Source organism: Cynocephalus volans, chromosome 2, assembly GCF_027409185.1.
Source record: "Cynocephalus volans isolate mCynVol1 chromosome 2, mCynVol1.pri, whole genome shotgun sequence".
Taxonomy (NCBI): domain Eukaryota; kingdom Metazoa; phylum Chordata; class Mammalia; order Dermoptera; family Cynocephalidae; genus Cynocephalus; species Cynocephalus volans.
Genome location: NC_084461.1, coordinates 187,791,224 through 187,812,136, shown reverse-complemented (window position 1 = coordinate 187,812,136; position 20,913 = coordinate 187,791,224). Strand labels below are relative to the sequence as shown.

Sequence of the window (20,913 nt, the reverse complement as noted above, 5' to 3'; positions counted from 1 at the left end):
TCCAAGTGAACCGGGTGTTTGAACTTCTAGGAGATTGTATGAACTGCCTAACATCTTATAAAAATCTCTTTTTTCCTTTATTTTCTCACAACTTTATTGAGGTATAATGTACATATCATAAAATCACCCATTTTAAGTATACACTCAAGGACTTTAAGTAAATATACCAAGTTGTGCGACCATCACCACAATCCAGTTTTAGAACATTTTGTTACCCCAATAAGATCTCTCGTACCCATTAGTAGTCACTCTCCATTCCTACCTCCAGCCCAGGCAACCACTAATCTACTTTGTGCCTCTATAGATTTACCTTTACTAGACAATCTCTCTTCTTAAACTCAGCAGAGTGAATTCTGTTTTTCAGAATTAGAAATACTGCCCAATATAATACTAATATCCCATTATAGAAGAAGAAACAATGATGCAGAAAAGTTAAGTAACTTGCCCAAGATCACGTAGCTAGTAAGTGGTAAAGTCAAGACTGAACCCAACCATCTCACTCCAGACTGCACACTCTTACTAAACTGAGGTAGAAAATGGAGGGGACAGGGATAAGACTGAAGGAAGGGAGATGATTTAGGAGATGACTGAGTCATCCATAACATTAGGAAGATAAAACAATAAGATTTGGCAATTGAGTGGATAAGAAAGAATGAAGGAGAAGATGAATCAAGGAGTGTGCCACGTTTTTGGCTTGGACAACTGATTGGTGGTGGAACCACTTACTGAGAGGAGATGCAACAGGAAAAGCCCTTTGGGGTGGAAGATGAGTTCAGAACTGAAGGCATTAAGTTTGAGGTGTCTACGGGGCATACAAAAGTAGATGTTGAGTGGGTAGTTGGATGTGTAAATCTGGAGCTGGAGATATAGATTTATATCCTACCAGCTTATGGTTGGTAACTATTACTGTTGCTGGTGCCCAGGTCCTGCTGCTCTCTGCTCAGAAACAAAAGATTCCTCAGTCCCAACTGTTGGTGTGAGGCAGGAAGTTTATTATCAGATATCTGAGGAGAGAGACTAGAACTGTCTCAGAGCTTTGGCGTGGGGTGGAGTGGGGGGGGGAGGTGTTTATACAAGATGAAAGGACAAAAGAAAAAGTGAAGTGGAAAATGTAGCTGGGACAGGGCTGGTGATTATGTGCAGATCAGCACGTCTTACTCTCTGTCCTTGGGCTCAGTCCTGTGAATCCTGGAGTCAGACTTCTTGGCTCTGGCTTTATCTCCTTCCCAGAACATCCACAATTTCAAACAAGACTGTTAGTTTTGCAAGTCACTGAGTTATGGCCTTACTTTATTATTCCTACAAACTGCAGTGATGGCTCATTGTTCAAGCAGAGTTCTTTCCTCAGCATTAAGCTCTAACATGGCTACACTTATGCTAAGCTAATATTTGTGATGCTCTATCAGGACCATGGAAGTAGCTGCAACTGACCAGCAAGAGGAGATGTCGATGAGAAAGCAAAAGGCCCTAGAACAGACCCCTGAGGAACATTAACCCTAAGGGGATAGGGAGCACAGAAGTCCCAAAAGGATTCTGAGAAGGAGCAGCCACAGAGATCCAAAGAAAGCCAGGAGAAAGTGAGTTTCTGGGAGCTAAGGGAAGAAGTCGGGGAGGTGGAGCATGGTCAACAGTGTCAACTGCTGCCAAGAGTTCCAGGAAGATCAAGTCTGTGGCGTGTCTGTTGGATTTAGTGATAATGACGTTGTTGTTTACTTGGCAAGAGAGGCTTTAGAGAAGTGGCGGGAGTGGGAGCCAGACTGGAGTGGGCAGAGGAGTGAATGGAGATGCGGAAATGGATGTGGTGACTCACTCTTTCAAGAAACTTGGCTACAAAGGAGAAGGAAGGCATCTAGTGGTGGTAGAAGAATGACGTGGAATTGAGGGAGGATTTATTTCTAAGATGAGAAATGATGTTTAAATGCAGGTGGAGAGGAGACAGGAAAGAGGAAGATGGGGTAAATAGAAATCATCATCATCATTATTGTCATCATCATCATCAGCTTTACCAGCTGGCAACCACAAGGAAACCTTGTTCTGTTCTGGGACTGCTCTAACCATTAGACATTTCTTCCTTATATTGAGCCAAAATCTATCTCCCTATAATTTTCACCTTTGGGTAGAGTTCTGCCCTGTGTTTCCCCATCTACTTGATACTCTTCAAATGGCTGCACACTGCTATTATGTCTCTCCTCTCCTTCAAACTAATATCCCCAATCCCTCTGGCCATGTGCATCCAATATGGTATCCAGACCCTTTACTATCTCAGGCAGGCTCACACACCTGCCTTCTTGTTTGTCAAGGCCCTTTAAAAAGGCAGTGCACACACTATAGCTTTGCTGGTGGAAGCATGAAATGGTTCGAACTTTCCTGGCTTGGCAAAATGAATTGAAATATAAATGTGCACACACTCTGACCCAGAAGTTTACCCTAAGGACTTAATGCCTTAGGTGTGAGAAGAAGCTTCGGCAAGTATTCCTGGCAATGCAAGTGGAGGGTGGACAGACAATGAAGCATAGTGGTTAGGAGCATAGATTGAGCACACTCAATGGTGACAGACTGAAAGCTTTCTCTCTGAGATCAGGAACAAGACAAGAATGCCTGCTTTCACTACTGCTGTTCAGCATTGCACTGAAAGCTGTAGCCAGAGCAATCAGGCAAGAAAAAGAAATAAAAGGCATCCAAACTAGAAAGGGTGAAGTAAAACTATCTTTATTCAAAGATGCCATGATCCTCTATATGGAGAGAATTCCTAACAATTCACACACAAAAAACTATTAGAGCGAATAAACCAATGGAGTAAAGTAGCAAGGTGCAAGATCAACGCACAAAAATCAATTGTGTTTCTATGTTCTGGCAAAAACAATTTGAAAATGAAACAATTCCATTTACAATAGCATCCAAATGAGATGAGGCTGAGGAGCCAGACTACCAGGTTCAAATCCGGGGCTGCTATTTACCATGTGACCTTTCTTGGACAAGTTACTCACTTTCTCCTTGCCACAGTTTGCTCAGCTATAAGGTGGGGAAAAAATTTCCTTACAAAATTTTTTTTTTTTTCTTTAGACAAGGGGAGTGAGGATTGAAAGAGTTAATATATGTCAGTAAAATATACTTAGAAGAGTGGCTGGTGCATAGTAAGGGCTATATCAGGGTTATCAAAAAATGTTTCTAATTGGGAAAATTGAATAAAATTTCCAGTTAAATATCCATCCACAAAGGACAGGTTAGCAAATTATTACAACATACCTCTTAGGTTGAACCATATTGAATTGCCTATATTCTACTGTTACGGGCCTACAAAATGGGCAGTTTCATAAGTTCAATCTAAACACTAGAAATGTTATGTAGTTACTAAAAATGACTGTGTGTCATAGATCTATCTTTGTCATAGATTTACCTTTATTGTCATGGAAAGAATTAATAACATATTATTGAATAAAAATAGCAAGTACAAAACACCACAAGAGTGTAACTATGGTTGTACCACTGGGTACATCTACCTACTTCTGTATTTTGATGTGAACATGAAGAGATATCTGGAAGACACTCAAAGTTTCAACAGTGATTGCCTCTGAGGGTGTTTTGTGCCTGGATCTTAATTTATAAAGTGACTTAGTGATGACACAGAGAGGTCAATGGCATTGAAAGAAAACTTTAATGTTACAGTTCCCCTGGAAATGAGAGGCACAGCATGCTATGCAGGGCCACAGGGGAAAGCATGAGGGTCAGTCAGTAGGCAAAACACAGGAGCCGTGAGGAAGCTCAGGCCACAGCTTTTCTTGGGATTTCCATGGGAAAGGAAAGGTAGGTCAGGTGAACACACTAGGACTGGCTACTTTGAATGATTCTGACAGGCCTGGGGTATAAGTGCTGTCCCTAGTGGTCTGGTACCTGGCCTGGGTTGACTTAGAGCAGGGGAATATTAGCTTAGGATGTGTGGTTTTGATAAAGGATATGGCTGGGAGATGGACTCAGGGTAGTTGGTTTGCAAATGAAAGGCTTGTATGCAAGTGAGTTGTTTATCATTTTTAGGAATTAGCTAGCCCTAGGAGAGGCAGTCTCTCCCCAGCTAGGCAGGCCCCCTAGGATGTCAAAACATCACAAATTATTATTTTTTAAATGATTAATATGAGGGAGGGAGAATGTTGGAAGTATTTCACTTTCTTTGTGATATATATTTTTTCTCTGTGATATATATATTTTCACAACAACAAAAGGGATTTTCTTTAAAAATGTGTCTCATGAAACCTAAACATAGAGCTTCTACTGTGGCCTAACCAAGGCATAGGTCACTGGGCTTACCACCACCCAAGAGTGGAATATTCTACTTCTCTCACCAAAGCTTAAGACAATGCTGTTTTTTTTCTGCATGAGATAATATAATGTGGGTTCATCTGAACTTAGGGCTACCTAAGATTTTTGAATTTCTTAAACACAAAGCTCTGCCACGTTGGGGAGGTCCATGGTTTGTATTTGCATACTCGGTTTTGGAGGCTCAATTCCAGAACTTTACATTTATCCATTATATTTCCTCTAATTGGCAAATGTTTACTAATAGATTAGGATTCACTCCCTACTCTTCATATAGGAGAATGTGTATTGTGTTCTGGCACAGGAGTTTACTGAGTGGAGAGAGAGCTAGTTTGGGTAGTATGAAAAGGAATGGTTTTCCAGATATGCAAGATACTGATGGAGAAGAAACACAAGAGCTGAAGGAAAACAGAAGTGAAGAAGGCATCTCAGGCAAGCTGTGGGCAGCAGGAAACTGAAACCTACTCAAGCTGGCTCCGGGAAAGGTGGGGTGGATGGGAGACTCTTATAAAGCTACAACAGGCTGAATAATGCCCCCCAAGGATCCCCACATCCTAAACCCCAGAACCTGGGACTACGTTACTTTAAATGGCAAAAGAAACTTTGCAGGTGCAATTAAGTTCAAGATCTTGAGATGGGGAGATTATCCTCAATTATCTAGTGGCCCCAATGTAATCACCAGGGTCCTTCCAAGAGGAAGGGAGGAGGGTCAAAGTTCGAAAAAGGCGATTTGACAAAAGAAGCAGAGGGTGGAGTGATGCGGCTGTGAGCCCGGGAATGCCAGGGCAACCTCTAGAAGCCATAAAACGAAAGGAACAGATTTTCCCGTGGAGGATCCAGAAGGAACCAGCCATGATGTCACTTTGATTTCACCCCTGTAACACTGATTTTAGGCATCTGACTCCAGAAGTGCAAAAGAAAAATCTGTGTTGTTGTAAGCCACTAACTCCACAGTAATTTGTTACAGCAACAACCGGAAACTAATACAATTGGTATTTAACTTGCCTTGGGGATGCAAGCTGTCCCCCACCTTCTTCTCCTGTTGCCCTTGGCTCCTTGCCAACACCTCCCTGCCCCAACATACACACACACAACTGAGTGGACCAGAGATCGATCTAATCAGATTCTTCTCATGGGATTTTAAATAAGAGAAGCAGAGGCTGAAGCCCAACTTCTCTACAAAGACACCTCAGGCACGGTGCCTGGGGCCCACGGTTCTTTAGGGGTCCATGAAACTGTCTGCTGGCCCTGGGTTAGGTGTGGGTTAAAAGGATTTGAGGGCAGTGCACTTTCAGGGCACATTCCTCTAGTGCTACCTTTGCTCTGGAAGCCCAGGCGCTATAAGCAAGAGAGAGACTTTGCTGAGAGGCACTTCCTCCCCGGAGAGCTTTGACAATGTTTGCATGGGGCCAAACTCACCTGCATGCCAGTATAAGTCTGTGAAGGCTAGGCTATTCATATTCAGAGCATGGGGACTGGGACTCTGAAGAACATCTTCATGGTGGGCACTTTCATCTACGTTTGGTGAGTTGAGCACAGTGAGGCAGCCTGAGGGTTACACGGTCCCAACCCCAGTCTCCATCCTTACTCCTCTCCTGCCACTCCACAACCTCAGCCAGACCTGCCTGGGAAGGCCCCTTGAATGGTCCTGGCTTCTCTCAACGCTGGCTATCTTCGATCTCTCCAGCTTTCCTCTCCCTGTTCTTACCCATCCCAGCAGGCCAGCCAAACCCCCAACTCCTTCATGCCTCTGTTCTCTCCTGTTGCCTTTTATAGAGTGCATAGAATTGTAGCTTCTTAGAGCTGAAAGGTCATAGGGATTAGGGAGCCAGTGGGTTATCCCTCCATTCAGGGACTAAACCCACTGCCCAGAGAGGTGACAGGACTTGTCTGTGTCAACAAACTAGGTCGGGAGGTTACTACTGGGATGGTCATTAGAAGGGCAGGAAACTGCAAACTCTCTTTCCTCCTCTCTTTTTCCCTTTGACACAGCTCTGACACTGTGTCACATTTTAATTCTTAAAATTTAAATGTTCATTATGATATAAAGAAAGGTTTTCTGATGATGAGAGGGTTGGACTTCATCAAGGCTGATCTATAACAAGTTGCACATTCTGGAATGAATACGAAAGACCAGAACTGAGCTTCCCAAATGGGGGCGGGGGGGCTGTCAAACTGATCCAATGTTGTTCTGGGAGAATGTTGCAATATCCAGCACAAGAAAGCATTGCACATATACATTTATGTGCTGTGACACTAGGCCGAAGTATATTACTGAATACGCATTATCCTATTTGTTTAAGAAATTCGATTAATAGCTCTGTTTCATACATGCTAACTGAGTCCCAAATCTGGATCTCCAGCCCCAAGGTCTTTCTTTTTTTTTTTTTCGCCCGCACCGCGCTCAGCCAGTGAGTGCACCGGCCATCCTTATATAGGATCCGAACCCGCGGCGGGAGCGCCGCTGCACTCCCGAGTGCGCCACGGGGTCGGCCCCCCAAGGTCTTTCTTGACAATCTTTCTTGTTTATCGAATGTTATAGAAATACTAAACGCATTGTGAATAATATAACACCCATGTACCATCATCCAACTTAAGAAATAAGGCGTTACTAATCCAGTTTTGCTCCCTGCAACCCGTCCTTCATCCCACTCTCTTTCTTCTCCCCTTTTAAACATCATTCTGAATTTGGCGTTTGTCATTCCCTTGTTTTTATATTTGTACATTATGTCTATGTCTGAAAAGTGTATAATTGTTACCTCTTTTATTGAGGTGTAATTTAAAATTTAATAAAATTAACCATTTTAAAGTAAACAATTCAGTGGCATTTAGTACATTCACAATGTGGTAGAAATACCACCTCTGACTAGTTCCAAAACATTTCCATCACCCCAAAAGGACACTCCATACCCATTAACCATCACTCCCCATTTCTCTCTCCTCCTGTCTTTTGGCAATCACCAATCCACTTGCTGTCTCTATGGATTTAGCTATTCCGGATATTTCATGTATATAGAATTACACAATATATGATCTTTAGTGGCTGGCTCCTTCACTTAGCAGACATAATGTGTTCAAGGGTCATCCACATGTTTTCATACATCTGTCTTCATTCCTTTTTATGGCTGAATAATATTCCATTGCACAGATAGACCACATTTTGTCTATCCATTTATTCACTGATGAACATTTGGGTTATTTACAACTTTTGGAGTGCTGCTTTGAACATTTGTGTACAAGTAATTGAGTACACAGTGTAGCTTTGGGTTTCTTTAAACTTTGTATCATACTGCGGCTTGCTTTGTCTGCTCAATGATATGTTATTTCCATGTTGATACAAGCAGTTCTACTCAATTCATTTTCACTGCTGCAGAACCTCCCGTTGTATGAATCCAACAATTTCTTTATCCATTCCATGTCCAAGAACATTTAGGTTACTTTCAGTTTTCCCTCTTACAAATAATGCTGCATACACATTCTTGTACATAACTCCTGGGCACATGGATGACAGTTTCTCTAGGCCATATACCTAAGAATTTTACGGCTGAGTCATAGGGAATGCTCTTCGTCAAATGTACTTGCTATTGCCAAATAGAAGCTGTGTTTTCTTGAGTCTCCCAGTGGTTCTCAACTCTGACTGTGCCTTAGAATCACCTGGGGAACTTTCCAAAAATATAAAGGCATCTGGATAACTCTCTGGACCTGTTGAATCACAGTCTCCAGGGATGGGACTGGGGGCCTGCAATTCTGAGAGCTCCCTGGGTGACTATACTGTGCAGCTGAGGTTGAGAAGAGCTGGGACCAAGTCTTGGCCTCCTCTGTCTTGGCTTTCCAAGGTCAGCTCACAGCTGGCAGCCATTGACTTAGGCTTCCTAATATCATCTGGGGGCTGAGCAGAGAGAAGGGACTAAACAAATATATGCTGAATGAGTAAATAAGCATTTAAAATAAACTTAATTATTCAGGGCCATGGGAGACAGGGAAAACAGATAAATGGGGATAGAATCTACCATTTTTAATTATTAATTCCACTTTCTCCCTCCCCTCGCCCTTCCATAAAAATTTAGGTTCATATTCTGAAGAAGATACAGTGGTCCCCCCTTTTCCACGGTTTCACTTTCTGTGGTTTCAGTTACCCACGGTCAACATGTTCTGAAAATATTAAATGGAAAATTCCAGAAAGAAACAATCCATAAGTTTGAAATTGCATGCCCTTCTGAGTAGCATGATGAAATCTCGTGCCATACCACTCTGTCCTACATGGGACGTGAATCACCCCTTTGGCCAGGGTATCCACACTAACTGCCCATTAGTCACTTAGTAGCTGTTGCGGTATTACAGTGCTGATGTTCAAGTAACTCTTGTTTTACTTCAGCCCCAAAGTGCTGGCAATTCACAAATGCCAAAGATAAGCCATAAGTGGTTCCTTTAAGTGAAAAGGTGAAAATTCCTGACTTAATGAGGAAAGAAAAAAAACTTGGATGCTGAGATTGCTAAGATCTATGGTAAGAATGAATCTCTATCAGTGAAATTGTGAGGAAGGAAAAAGAAATTCATGCTACTTTTGCTGTTGTGCCTCAAACTGCAGAAATTACAGCCACAGTGCATGATAAGTATTTAGTTAAGATGGAAAAGGCATTAAATTTGTAGGTGGAAGACATGAACGGAAATGTATGCCAATTGGCAGCGATCAAGTTCAGTACTATCCGGGGCTTCATGCATCCATTGGAGTCTTTGAAGGCATCCCATGAGGATAAATGGGACTACTGCATTAACAGCTAATGAATTGACCAAAAGGCAGGAAACCAGAGGCAGAGCCATGTCACGCATGAACAAGTACAGCACATGGGTAAGAGGGCTGCCTCTGGGCTATAAGGTGGATGAATCACGGACCTCCGGTCTGCTACTTTCTGTGTGACCTTGGGCAAGTTGGTTCACCTCTCTGAGCCCATTCCCTCATCTATGAAGGGGTGAAGATTACAGCAACTATCTCACATTGTTCTTGTGATGGCAAAAGGAGATGATGCCTATAGAGCATTTGGCACATATTAAGCACTCAGTAAAGAGTAGCTACCATTATTAGTACTATTTAAAAAGCAGGTGGCTGACCTCCCAGACACAGCCTTAGATAGGAAGGTGCTGATGCATCACAGCTCCAGGACAAAGATGGTAGACCAACTTGGAACTAGATTTTATTTGAGAAGCTGTCCTATAAATTAGGGTCCCTATTAGGCAATATTAAAGGGTAGGATTGGGGGCAATAGTTTTCCTGTTGTGAGTGCTCTGTGCCAGATATTGTGCTAAGGAGTTTGCATACATATCACATTTAATCCTCACAACAATCCCATGGGTAGGTGCGACTGTTCTTCCCATTTTGCACAGAGGGAAAATGAGTCACAGAAAAGCAAGTCACCCAGTGGATCTAGGATTTAAACAGAGCCTGAATCAAAAACCACTGCACAGTGCCTCCCTCAAGAAAGCCATGGATGCTTTTTGTGTCTGCCATTTAGCTTTGCTTTGGTGAGTGACAAACTATACCAGCAGAAGGAGCCTGTCATCAGTTCCGTGCACACCAAGGTGAAAGGGATAGCAGAGGTGAAAGAGGAGATCGTGGAGAATGGAGTAAAGAAAGTGGTGCAGAGTGTCTTCGACACCGCAGATTACACCTTCCCTCTGCAGGTGAGCACCTGGCAGCACCCTCCCAAGACTTGTCACAATCACCAGGGCCTCACTCCCTTCCCTTGGGACCTAGAGCCCCACTCCAGAAAAATGCTGGCCCTATTTTAAGAAGCTCTGTGAAAATCCCAACTGAGAAAACCTAAAAATTGCAAAACTGGGTCAGATCCAGCAGCTCAAATGAGATGATTCTTTGCTTTATCAAGTCCTACAGGGTTTCTCAAAATAGCAACATGTTCTGGTGCATTTAAAACATGATTTGATTCGCTCATACTTAATTTATACACAGCTTTTTAGAAGCAGGGCCACCAAGTCAGCAAGGTCTGCCTGGATTCAGAAGGGCAAAGAACTTTCTACCCGGAGAGTACCAGCCCTTCTGTATTGTTTGTGTGGCATTTTATCAACAAATATGTCTCCAGGAGACCGTTCTTGGGTACATTTTTGCACAAAGGAAGGATGTAAATGACAAAGAGAGGAAAGGTGTGGGTCACAGAGAAAAGGTGTGTGACTGTCTAAATTTGCAAGCAGAGGAAATGAAAGCAGAATTTCCAAAAAAAAGGAGAAATTAAAGTGGGGTTGAGAATGCCAAAGAATAAATGGGGGGCAGGAGGGACAGAAGGGCACATTTGTAGCCCCGAGGAGGCCAGGAAGCTTTGCAAAAACCCAGAAAGCCCAAGATGCTGTTTGTTTCTAACAGTGGGTCATTAAAACCCAGCTATTGGCCAGGTGGTGGGCTGCCCTATTGCCCCTTCATTTAAATCATGGAAAATCTGAACAGCAGTCCGATGAAGCCTACTCCCCCACCCCCGCCTCTCCAGCTCTCTTGAGTTTCAATTTAATTGGATTTTACTGTGTCAAAAAAATAAGTCTGCTTTTGAGGCTGGAATGGAAAATGACTACTCAATCCATTTCAATGTTCTTTGCTCTCCCCTGGCTCAGCAGGGTGGCTCATCCAGCTTTGATATTGAGCACTTGGTGTATTCCAAGTTGCCCACGGACCCAATTTCCAGAAGTTTAGAAGAATGAAAAGGTTCGCCCCCAGGCACTTAGCAAGCTGGATTATTATGATTAAGTAGTTCTGTTCTCAAAGCCCTCGCATTTTCCTCTGCCTCTCCTTTTTCTCTGCAGGGGAACTCCTTCTTTGTGATGACAAACTTTCTCAAGACAGAAGGCCAAGAGCAGCAGTTGTGTCCTGAGGTAAAGAGGAGACCTGGAGGAAAGAGAAATTGGGAGCCGAGGTGTACCGCTGCCTGTTGGCGGGGCAGGGCTGGGCTGGTGGAAGAAGGGTGAGAAGACATTGCAGGTCTCCCTCCATAGCCACCAGATCTTCATCTGTCCCCCTCGGTCTCCAGCTTCAGCATGAGGGGCCCATGTGGACTGGAGACCGGCTCTTTCCACCTCTCACTCCCTGCGCAGCTTATGACAACAGTGATTCTTGGCATGTGCATAACATTTCATGTTTCATTTGAGCCTCGCAACACCTTTAGGAGGTTAACGGCATTCCCAGCCCCAGGTTAGAACACAGACTCAGAGAAGTTAAGAGACTTTCCCAGGGTCATACAGCTTGCTGGAGGCAGAGACAGGGTTACAGCTCAGTTGTCCTGATTCACAGCTTCTCCTACGATTGTGAACTGTCTGCAGAGCCTATCCTGGGAAACACTGTCAAGCAGCTCAACTTTGCCTGTTCATTCCACTTATTAGTGTTTTAGCCTCTGTATCAGGTGCGAATGCCGCCCTCTCCCCCCACCCACCTCCATATAGTTTTTCCCACCTTGGCTTTGCCCTCTCCATACTCTTGACCCTACCTTTTTCTGGAAAACTTTCTTCCCTATCAAACTGTATTTGTCCTGTTCTATCCCTTCACAGTCCTACTCTCTGCTCTTCAAGATGAAAACTAGCCATTCTTATACATCTACCTATGCAGATGTGTTACTAGGCACTGCCTGTTACTTCTCCCTCCCCTCTCAGGTGACATACCCATGTGTCACCAGGGACCATTCCCAGCACTACAGGATGCAGTGATGGTGGCGATATCCAGCTGGTCCTCCACCTGTGGGTAGGACCAGCCTTGCCAGCAGGGTCTTCCTTACCAGCCTTCTCTGGCAACAAGGTCTAATTTTCTGAGTCTCTAGGAACTCTGGGTAAAAATTCTCTTTCCTAATACAGTCTTTGCCATCATTTGTACCGAAACTTGGAACCAAAATAACTGTCCTTTGGTGTCTATCTCAATAACACTCCCCCTAATAAGAGACCTCTCTACATTTATTTAGCCCCATCTCCCCTTGAATTTCAGTCCCTCTACTCTGATGAATTTGCTGGCAGTGAAACACTCCAACATTCCCTCCCATCTCCCTTCCCAGGAGCATCTGGTCTCTAATTCAGTGTGGGATCTCTGGTTCTCTTTTTTTCCCATACTCTGGTCTTCTCTATGCCACACTCCACCCCCGTGTACATACAAACACTTTTCAGGTTATCAAGACTTGTAAGGGAGTTAGGATAGCCCAGAGATTAAGAGCCTGGGCTCAGAAGCTAGACGGGCTAATGGTTCAAAACTTGACTTATTGGCTTTGTGGCCTTGGGCAGGTGACTTCACCTCTCTGTACCTTGATGAGTTTATCATTAAAATGGGGCTAATAACAAAGCCTAGCTCTTAGGATTGTTGAAATAAATGAGTGAATACCTGTGACATGCTTAAAGCAGGGTACGATGCACTGCGAGCTCTCAATAAACGTGAGGTGTTATGATTCCAATGACATGTTCCTCCTTAAACAGGATGTCACTAAGAGTGGTTGGAATCCATAGGGCTCTGTGGAGCTACTGCCAGCCCTGGGAACACCATGTAACTCTTTAGCATTTTAACCTATGCCCTAAGCTGGTTTAGGTTGGTCTAATTGGACATTTACCTCCTCTCTTTGCATGTTGACACCCTCCCTCTCTGGTCATCTCAGTAAATATGGCCAGCGCCAGTGATACACCCAAATGAATAGGCATTTGTCCAAGTTATCTGTTGCTACAAAGCAAACTACCCTGAACCTGGTGGGCTTAAAACAACAAGAACTTTGGGCCGGTCCGTGGCTCACTTGGGAGAGCGTGGTGCTGACAACACCAAGTCAAGGGCTGAGATCCCCTTACCCATCATCTTTAAAAACAAAAACAAAAAACAAGCACTTTTTAAACTCTCACATTCAGTGGTTAACTGAGCTCAGCTGGGTGATTCTTCTGCTGGTCTCACTTGGGGTCTCTCACAGAGTCGCAGTCAGATGGCAGCTGGGGTTTGCATCGTGTGGAGGCTCACTTGGCATCTATTCCCTTGAGGGAACTCTCGAGACTTTTCCTCTCTGCAGTGTTTCTCCACATTGTCTCTCCAGCAAGGCAGTCAGACTTTCTAAAAGCAGCTCAGGTTCCCCAAAAGCAAAAAAGCAGAAGCTTTCAGGCCTTCTTAAAGCTCAGGCTGAGCCACTGAGCCAGCACAGTGTTGCTTCTGCTGCCTTCTGTTTGTTATGCAGTCACAGCTAAGGCCCAGCTTCAAAGGGAGGGAGAAACACTCCACCTCTCAATGGGGCGAGTGACCAAGAATTTGTGGCCATCTTTAATCCATGTAACATTCACAAAAGAGAAGATTAAAACAAAACAAATGTTGTTGTGGTTAATTTTAGAATTTCTTTTGCAGAGCAAAATAGAATTAATTGATGTTCTTTCCTGAGATATCCTTCCAGTTGATAATAAAAATAACATAACTTTCCATAAGCCACAGTAAATGGTCACTCATTCATTCGTCCATCCTTTCATTCCATGTTTGTTAAGATCTACTATGTGTCAGGCACTCCAGCTACAAAGATATGACCCAGGCTTTGCACTCAAAAGGTTCATAGTCCGATTTGGTGGGTGGCAAAGGAGGAAACCAGGAGCATGCAGGATGACAAAAGGAAGGCAATCTGGGAATAAAAGAGAACATGAGAGAGTATGAAAACTATAAGAAACATTCATTGAGCAAGTACTATATGCTAAGCCTTTCTTTTCATAACTCATTTAATCTTCACAACAACCATATAAGACAAATCTGTCCATCCTCCTTTTAAAGGTGAGGAAACTGAGGCTCAGTGAGGTGAAGTGACTTGGCCAAGGTCACTGAGCTAGAAAATGCTGTGGCTATTGCCAAACCCAGGTGTACCTAGGTCATTGCCCTGAATCATTGTAAAAGCCACAAACTGCACAGAAGACAATGAGCAGAAGCTATTTTCACACTTATGACATGTTCTGGCTTTCCTAAGACTGATCATTAAACCTGTTCCCTAGAAAATGGGAGTCAACGTATTTCTCTTTTCCTTATTCTGTCCTTCAGCCCTGAGACACAACTGATCTCATTTTCTCAGGCCAGGAGAGAGTGCTGGCTGACGTCTCTTATTGCCATGTTTCCTGCTGAGCCTTTGCACCTGTCTGCATTGCTCAGTTCTGCAGCCACAGGGCCACTGGGACCAGGCCACCTGCTCTCCACCCCAAGGTCTATCCCTGAAAGTGGTTCCTGGCTATTCTGAATCTGGTTTTTAAATTTCTATTTTAAAAAAATTTTTAGTAAGATATAATTTATCATACTATAACATCCACCATTTTAAAGTGTACGATTCGGTGGGTTTTAGTCTATTCTAGCCAACCAGCATCACTATCTAATTCCAGAACTTTTCCATCACCCCAAAAGGAAACCCCATACCCATTAGCAGTCACTGCCCATTCCTCCCTCCCCCAGCCCCTGGCAACCACCAGTCTGCTGTCTGTCTCTATGGATTTCCCTATTCTAGACATTTCATATAAATGGAAGCATATAAGATGTGGTCTTTTGTGTCTGGCTTCTTTCATTTGGCAAAATGATTTCAAGGTCCATCCACGTCATAGCATGTATATCAGTTCTTCGTCCTTTTTATGGCTAAATGAGAGTCTGTGTATGAATGTACCACATTTTATTTGTCTATTCATCTGTGGGCATTTCGGCTGTTTCCACTCTTGGGTTACTGTGAACATTCTGGTGCAGGTTTTCGTGTGGTCATAGACCTCTGCTTCTCCATATCTGAGTAACACACGTTGCTCACTCCCCACTGTCCTGTCCTTCTCCCTGCAGTATCCCAACCGCAGGACGCTCTGTTCCTCTGACCGGGGTTGTAAAAAGGGATGGATGGACCCACAGAGCAAAGGTACCTTGTTTTTCTTTTTCTGAGCCCCTGGGGGTGGATGATCAGCCTCTTGGTAACATTTGCAATACCTTTAACTTCTGGCTCTCAGCTGCCTTCTTCCAACATCACCAAGCCATAGGCTAGCCTGCAGCCCCCACCCTACCCTCAGCCCCCAACCTGTGCCATGGCTCTGTCCCCAGGAGATCAGCTGCTAACTGTGAGTGTGACTACAATTTCCCACTGAGAGAAGCTCTGGAAAACCTAGCAGATTCACAGTTCTAATTGGTTTAAAAAAAAAAAAAATCAGATGGCTTATAGCATCATCTGAGTATTCTAAACTTTCCCCCTGAATTTCCCCAAAGGCTGAGGAGAATGAACTTAAACCCCCAAGGCAGCTGGGGCAATACCCATATTAACCTGCAGAATTTCCTTATCTCATGTTGTAACTTAAAAAGGAACATGACAATTTTTAAAATACCACAAAAAAGAAAAGGATCCATCCATGGTTATAACACATGCGCACACACAAAGGCATATGAACATTGTATTCTATTTCATAACGCATGCATATTTGAGTTGGTATAGGGATCCTTTTAACGCTGCTTACTATTTAATTCTCCCTTGGAAATCTGCTCATCTTCCTCACATTCCGGGAAGATGCATCATATTTATCCTGTGGCTTTGCACATCCCTGGACAGGCTGTGTACCCCTTTTAGTACTCAGATGCCCATTTGAGAAGCCGAGTTCTAGTCCATCTATTCCAGGCAAGAGATACACCCTGTTCAGCTCCCCTCACAAGCATCTTTTTCTATGAAGAAACCAACAGAATCCATAGTCTTTCTGTGCCCTCTATGGTCCTTTTTAAAAAAAGATTAACTAAGTTCAGTGTTTTGCTTTGCTTTACCTTCTGTACATTTATGGTTAGGATAGGGTTTCATGGAAACTGAAACTGCTTGGGTTGAAAAGCATAGTCTTTTGCTTGGGTTGAGTTCAAAATGCCACTCCTGGAGAATTTCCTCTCTACAGCAATTTCACGTCTGTGGTTCTGTGACCCCTTGGCCCCCACAGGAATTCAGACCGGAAGGTGTATAGTGTATAAAGGGAACCAGAAGACCTGTGAAGTCGCTGCCTGGTGTCCCATCGAAGCAGCAGAAGAGGCCCCCCGGTAAGTTGTAAGGAAGGGACAGACACAGTGGCCCTCACAAGTGAGCAGATGAGGACTTGCCAGGCAGCTCGGGCTTTCCCTTCTCAGAGCAGCCCCACAAAGTCCTGGGTCTTACTGGCTTGGGATCCCTGTACCAGGCACACTGGTTGGCACAAACTCGTATCTCTGGGAGGACCATGCTGGTTGTTAAAATTTTGAAATATTTCTGTACCAGCTTGTATATAGCTACTACCCCAGCACCCTTGGGTGCCCCTGCTCCCCTGGCTGTACCAGCACCTTCCAGGCACCTCCAGAACCCCCCTCTAGTGCCACAGCAGGGTCCATTCTGACAGGTCAGTGTCCACACTGAGTGATTAAGGATAAGAGAAGAGAGGGAGGGAAGGAAGGAGAAGGGGGAAAGGAAGAGGAAAGAAGAAGGGAGAGGGAAGTTTTCTCAAATTCAATGCTCACAGTGACATATAGATTTGGTGGTCCCCTGTATTGATTCTTCTCTTCAATGCACAGGTCTGGATGTTAAATCTCAGAAACCACAGGGCTGATGCATTTCAGCAGAGAACAGTTAGAAAGATACAAATCCTAGTTCAAACACATCTTTGCTGTGTGACTTTGGGCAAGTGGCTTAACCTTTATGAGCTTCCCCTCATCTGTAAAATGAGAATAATAATTGCCCCTACCTCATGGGCTTTTGTAAGGATTCAATGAGATGACACTTGTACAGTTATTGTAAAGTGAGTCTCATGCCTGACTTACACACACACACACACACACACACACACACACACACACACACACACACACACACACACACACACACACACACAGGATCTGCCCCTAGAAGTGTGGTGGCTCTAGACCAGCACCGTCCAATAGAACTTTCTGCAATGATGGAAATATTCTGTACCTGTGCTATCCAATATGGCAGCTAGATGTGTCTATGGAGCACTTGAAATGTGGCTACGGTAAGTGAACAACTTAATTCTTTATTTACTTTCATTAAATGTAAATAGGCACACATGGCTAGTGGCTACCCTACTGGACAGCACAATTCCAGCCCAGCGTGACTCAGGACCACTCCATCAGCATCTGTGGGGCAAAGAGAAAACTGCCCCAAGCTGGCTTGTAGAAGGCTCAGGAAAAGGTTCCCCGAAGTTGGGGGATGGGGAGATTCATGAGGCAGCATCACACAGTCTGGCTTTAATCCTCTACCCAGAAGGAATTGCCCAGCCCTGGCAGGGACATCCATGTACACTAAAGTAGTCCTTGGTTCACAACAAAGGGTGTCTTGACTGGCTGTGGTTTTCGGCTCTGCCACCAACTCATTCATCATATAAATACCGTGTCTTCAGTGTGCTTGTCCCTGGGCTGCATTTTGACTTAACCTTGAGCAAGAAACTCCCCAAACTTCAGTTTCCTCATATGTTACATAAATCAGATAAGATGGTTCATTTAACCATTTATTCAACAAGTCTGTCACAACACAGTAGGTGTTAGATATTTATTTCACGTGTAACTAGGCACAAGAGACTGTGCTGAACTCTATGTAAAATACCAGAAGACCTAGATATGGAGCAAGTCCCAAGTCTCTTGCAGTCCAATAGAAGATATAAAACACATGCATAAAGAGGTGTAATTCAAGATAGAAAGATATAAGTGTCATAATAGAGGGATGAAGAGCTTTGATCCTTAAAGTTTCAGGATATCATAGTCCTCTGATTCTTTGAGTATTGCCCAGGAAGTGTGGGATGTAGAATGTTTTAAGGGCAAAGCGTCCAGCACATATCAGGTATTTGCATAAATGCAAGTGACAGAAATTCAACTTAAACTGGCTTCAGAAAAGAGGGGGTGTTATTTTCTGGCTACGTTTTGACTCCAGAGTCAGGCTGAGCTTGATCCAGACTTCAAATGATGTCATTAAAATTCTCTCTCTTTCTCTCTCTCTCTTCCTTCCTCCCCTCCCCTCCCTGTTATTCTTTCTTCTATTTTAGTTTTCCTCACCTCACACTGTGGGCTGGGGAATTCCAGGTTTATCTCGTCCTTGCTACTAACAATCCCAGCTAAAATGAGTTTCTCTTTCCCAATTGTTCCCACAAAAGCCCTGGAATGTTCTTGTTGGCATGACTAACTCATGTGACCACCTATGAACCAATCACTGTGGCCAGGGAGAATGGATCACAGTGTCTAGCAGCTTGGGTCACTGGCCCACCCACGAGCTGTAGGGACAGAAGGAGGTGGTGTCATCCCCACTCAACCCTCTAGAAGGAGAGTGGAAGAGAGCTGCTTTCCCCAAAGGGAGAAAATTGAGGTGGTACTGACAGAAGGGGGAATGGAGGCTGGAAAGACAAAAATTACAGTGTTCACAATAGCTATATTCCAAACAGAGCCAAAGCTGGTTTCTGAAAGTCCTGGAATAAAAGGTAGAGCATTCTTGATGCCCCTTCCAAATACCCTCCACCCTTTTCTATCGCTACTCACAATACATATCTGCCATCTACTCAGGCATGCCAGACAACAGGGTACCAGCTGTATTTTTTTATCCACAGCCAGTTTTCTCCATCATTAATAGATTATCAACCACAAAAAGACAAAAGGCTTGTCTGTCTCATTCATCACTATATCCCCAGTGCCCAGCCCCATGCCCAAAACAATTATATGTATCGAATAAACAGATAGGTGGATGGCAGGTGGACCTTTGCATGGTCTAGAATTTGGGATCCTATAACTCATGGAGAGTTGTAGGCACTCATAGCCTCTAGTGAATGACTGATACAGTCAACTATATGTGTGTGGCCCTGTGCTAAAGGCTGGGGAAGTCAAGATAAGACAATTATAGGCGGGAACTCCGAGCCTATTGGGAAAGCTACAAATGGGTGTGCCAGAGCTGGCATGTACCAGCTTTGAGCCGATTATGCTCATCCCTTCCCAACTTCAAGTGCAGTGATGTCCTGCTGGTAGCTTGAAATCAGCCATGGTGGGACTATTTACACCGTGATAATCAGAAACACTGCATATCCAGGCTTTTTTTTTTTTTTTTTTCCTGGTGAGCTGGTTGCTAAGCACTTACCCGCACATCACTGCACATACTTAAACATATAATTATGTCAGAGTGTGAGAAGAGACACAGTAAATGTCATGGGATTTCATGAAAATTCTTCTTGGAGAAGCTGGAGAGGCTTTATGGATAATTATGAAAGGTTTTGTCCACTAAGTTGCTGTATCCATTTCTCTTCACTCAAACCAAAAACCAAAGCAAGAAACCAGGAGCCTCTGGCCCCACTGCCGACTGACTCCCTTGGTACCTGTAGTCAGTGATCACCATTTTGCATCTCTCTCCCAGGCCTGCGCTCTTGAACAGTGCTGAAAACTTCACTGTGCTCATCAAGAACAATATCGATTTCCCCGGCCACAACTATACAACGTAAGTGCCCAGAATGTCTGGCTGTGTTAGTTATCTGCTGCTGCTGCATTTTAGATGCCTAAAATGATGAACATGTATTGTCTCCCAGTTTCTGTGCATCAGGAATCCAGGAACGACTTTGCAGGGAGCTTCTAGATCAGGGTCTCTCAGGTTGCAGTCAAGCTGTCACTGGGGCTACAGTCATCTCCTGGCTTAACTGGGCTGGAGATTCCTCTTCCAAGCTGACTCATGTGATTGTTGGCAGGAGGTCCCAGTTTCTCACCACGTGGACCTCTTCCTAGGACAGCTTGAGTCTCCTTAGGACATGATGACATGCTTTCCCCAGAGCAAGTGATCCAAGAAAGACAGAGAGCAAGCAAGAGAGTAACCAAGTTGGAAGTGACACTCCATCACTTCTGCCATACACTATTAGTCACCCAGACCAACTCTGGTACAATGTGAGAGGACACTACACAAGGGTCCCCAGGAGGTGGTGATCACCAGGATCTTCATGGAGCCCAACTACCACACTGGCTCACTCCTATGAAAGAGATGGATCTGTTTTCAATAGAGATGTTTGTTTGCTTTTAATTACGAGCAGGAGAAACATCTTGCCGAATTTCAACAGCAGTTGTACCTTTCACAAGACTCAGAATCCACAGTGCCCCATTTTCCGACTGGGAGATATCTTCCGAGAAACAGGAGATAATTTTTCAGACGTGGCAATTCAGGTTGGTGATGTCTTTGTACAGCGGGGTGGGTGTGTGTGTCAGGGGATGGAAGATGTCAAATGGCCAAGCAGCCAGGCCACTGGGTCTTAATATGGCCCACATTTATTGAGAAGTTAATAAACCTGTGCATAATGCCAAGGGCTTTCCCTACCTTACTTCATCTAAACCCACAACAACCCTATGAGTGAGCTACTCAGTGTATTCGTTTTCTGTGGCTGCTGTAACAAATTATCACAAACGCGGTGGCTTAAAACAACACACATTTTCTTACATTTCTGGAGGTAAGAAGTCCAAAATTAGTTTCACTGAGCGCAAATCCAGCTGTCAGCAGAGCCATGCTCCCTCAGGAGGCTCTAGCAGAGGACCCATTTTCTTGCCTTTTCCACCTTCTAGAGTGCATTCTTTGCATTTTTGATTTATGGCCCCTTCCTCCATCTTCAACACCAGTAGTGTAGCATCTTGCTTCAGCT

At 44.1% G+C, this 20,913-nt stretch overlaps 1 protein-coding gene across 1 annotated transcript in view; it reads left to right on the top strand.

Annotated features, from left to right (window-relative positions):
• P2RX7 (purinergic receptor P2X 7) overlaps window positions 1-20,913 on the top strand; it is a 43,992-nt gene that overhangs the window by 5,992 nt on the left and 17,087 nt on the right. The window contains exons 2-7 of the mRNA XM_063087534.1: window positions 9,822-9,990; window positions 11,116-11,184; window positions 15,101-15,173; window positions 16,222-16,318; window positions 19,653-19,733; window positions 20,314-20,443. Coding sequence (XP_062943604.1) covers window positions 9,822-9,990; window positions 11,116-11,184; window positions 15,101-15,173; window positions 16,222-16,318; window positions 19,653-19,733; window positions 20,314-20,443 — 619 coding nt within the window. The remainder of the gene's footprint in view (window positions 1-9,821; window positions 9,991-11,115; window positions 11,185-15,100; window positions 15,174-16,221; window positions 16,319-19,652; window positions 19,734-20,313; window positions 20,444-20,913) is intronic.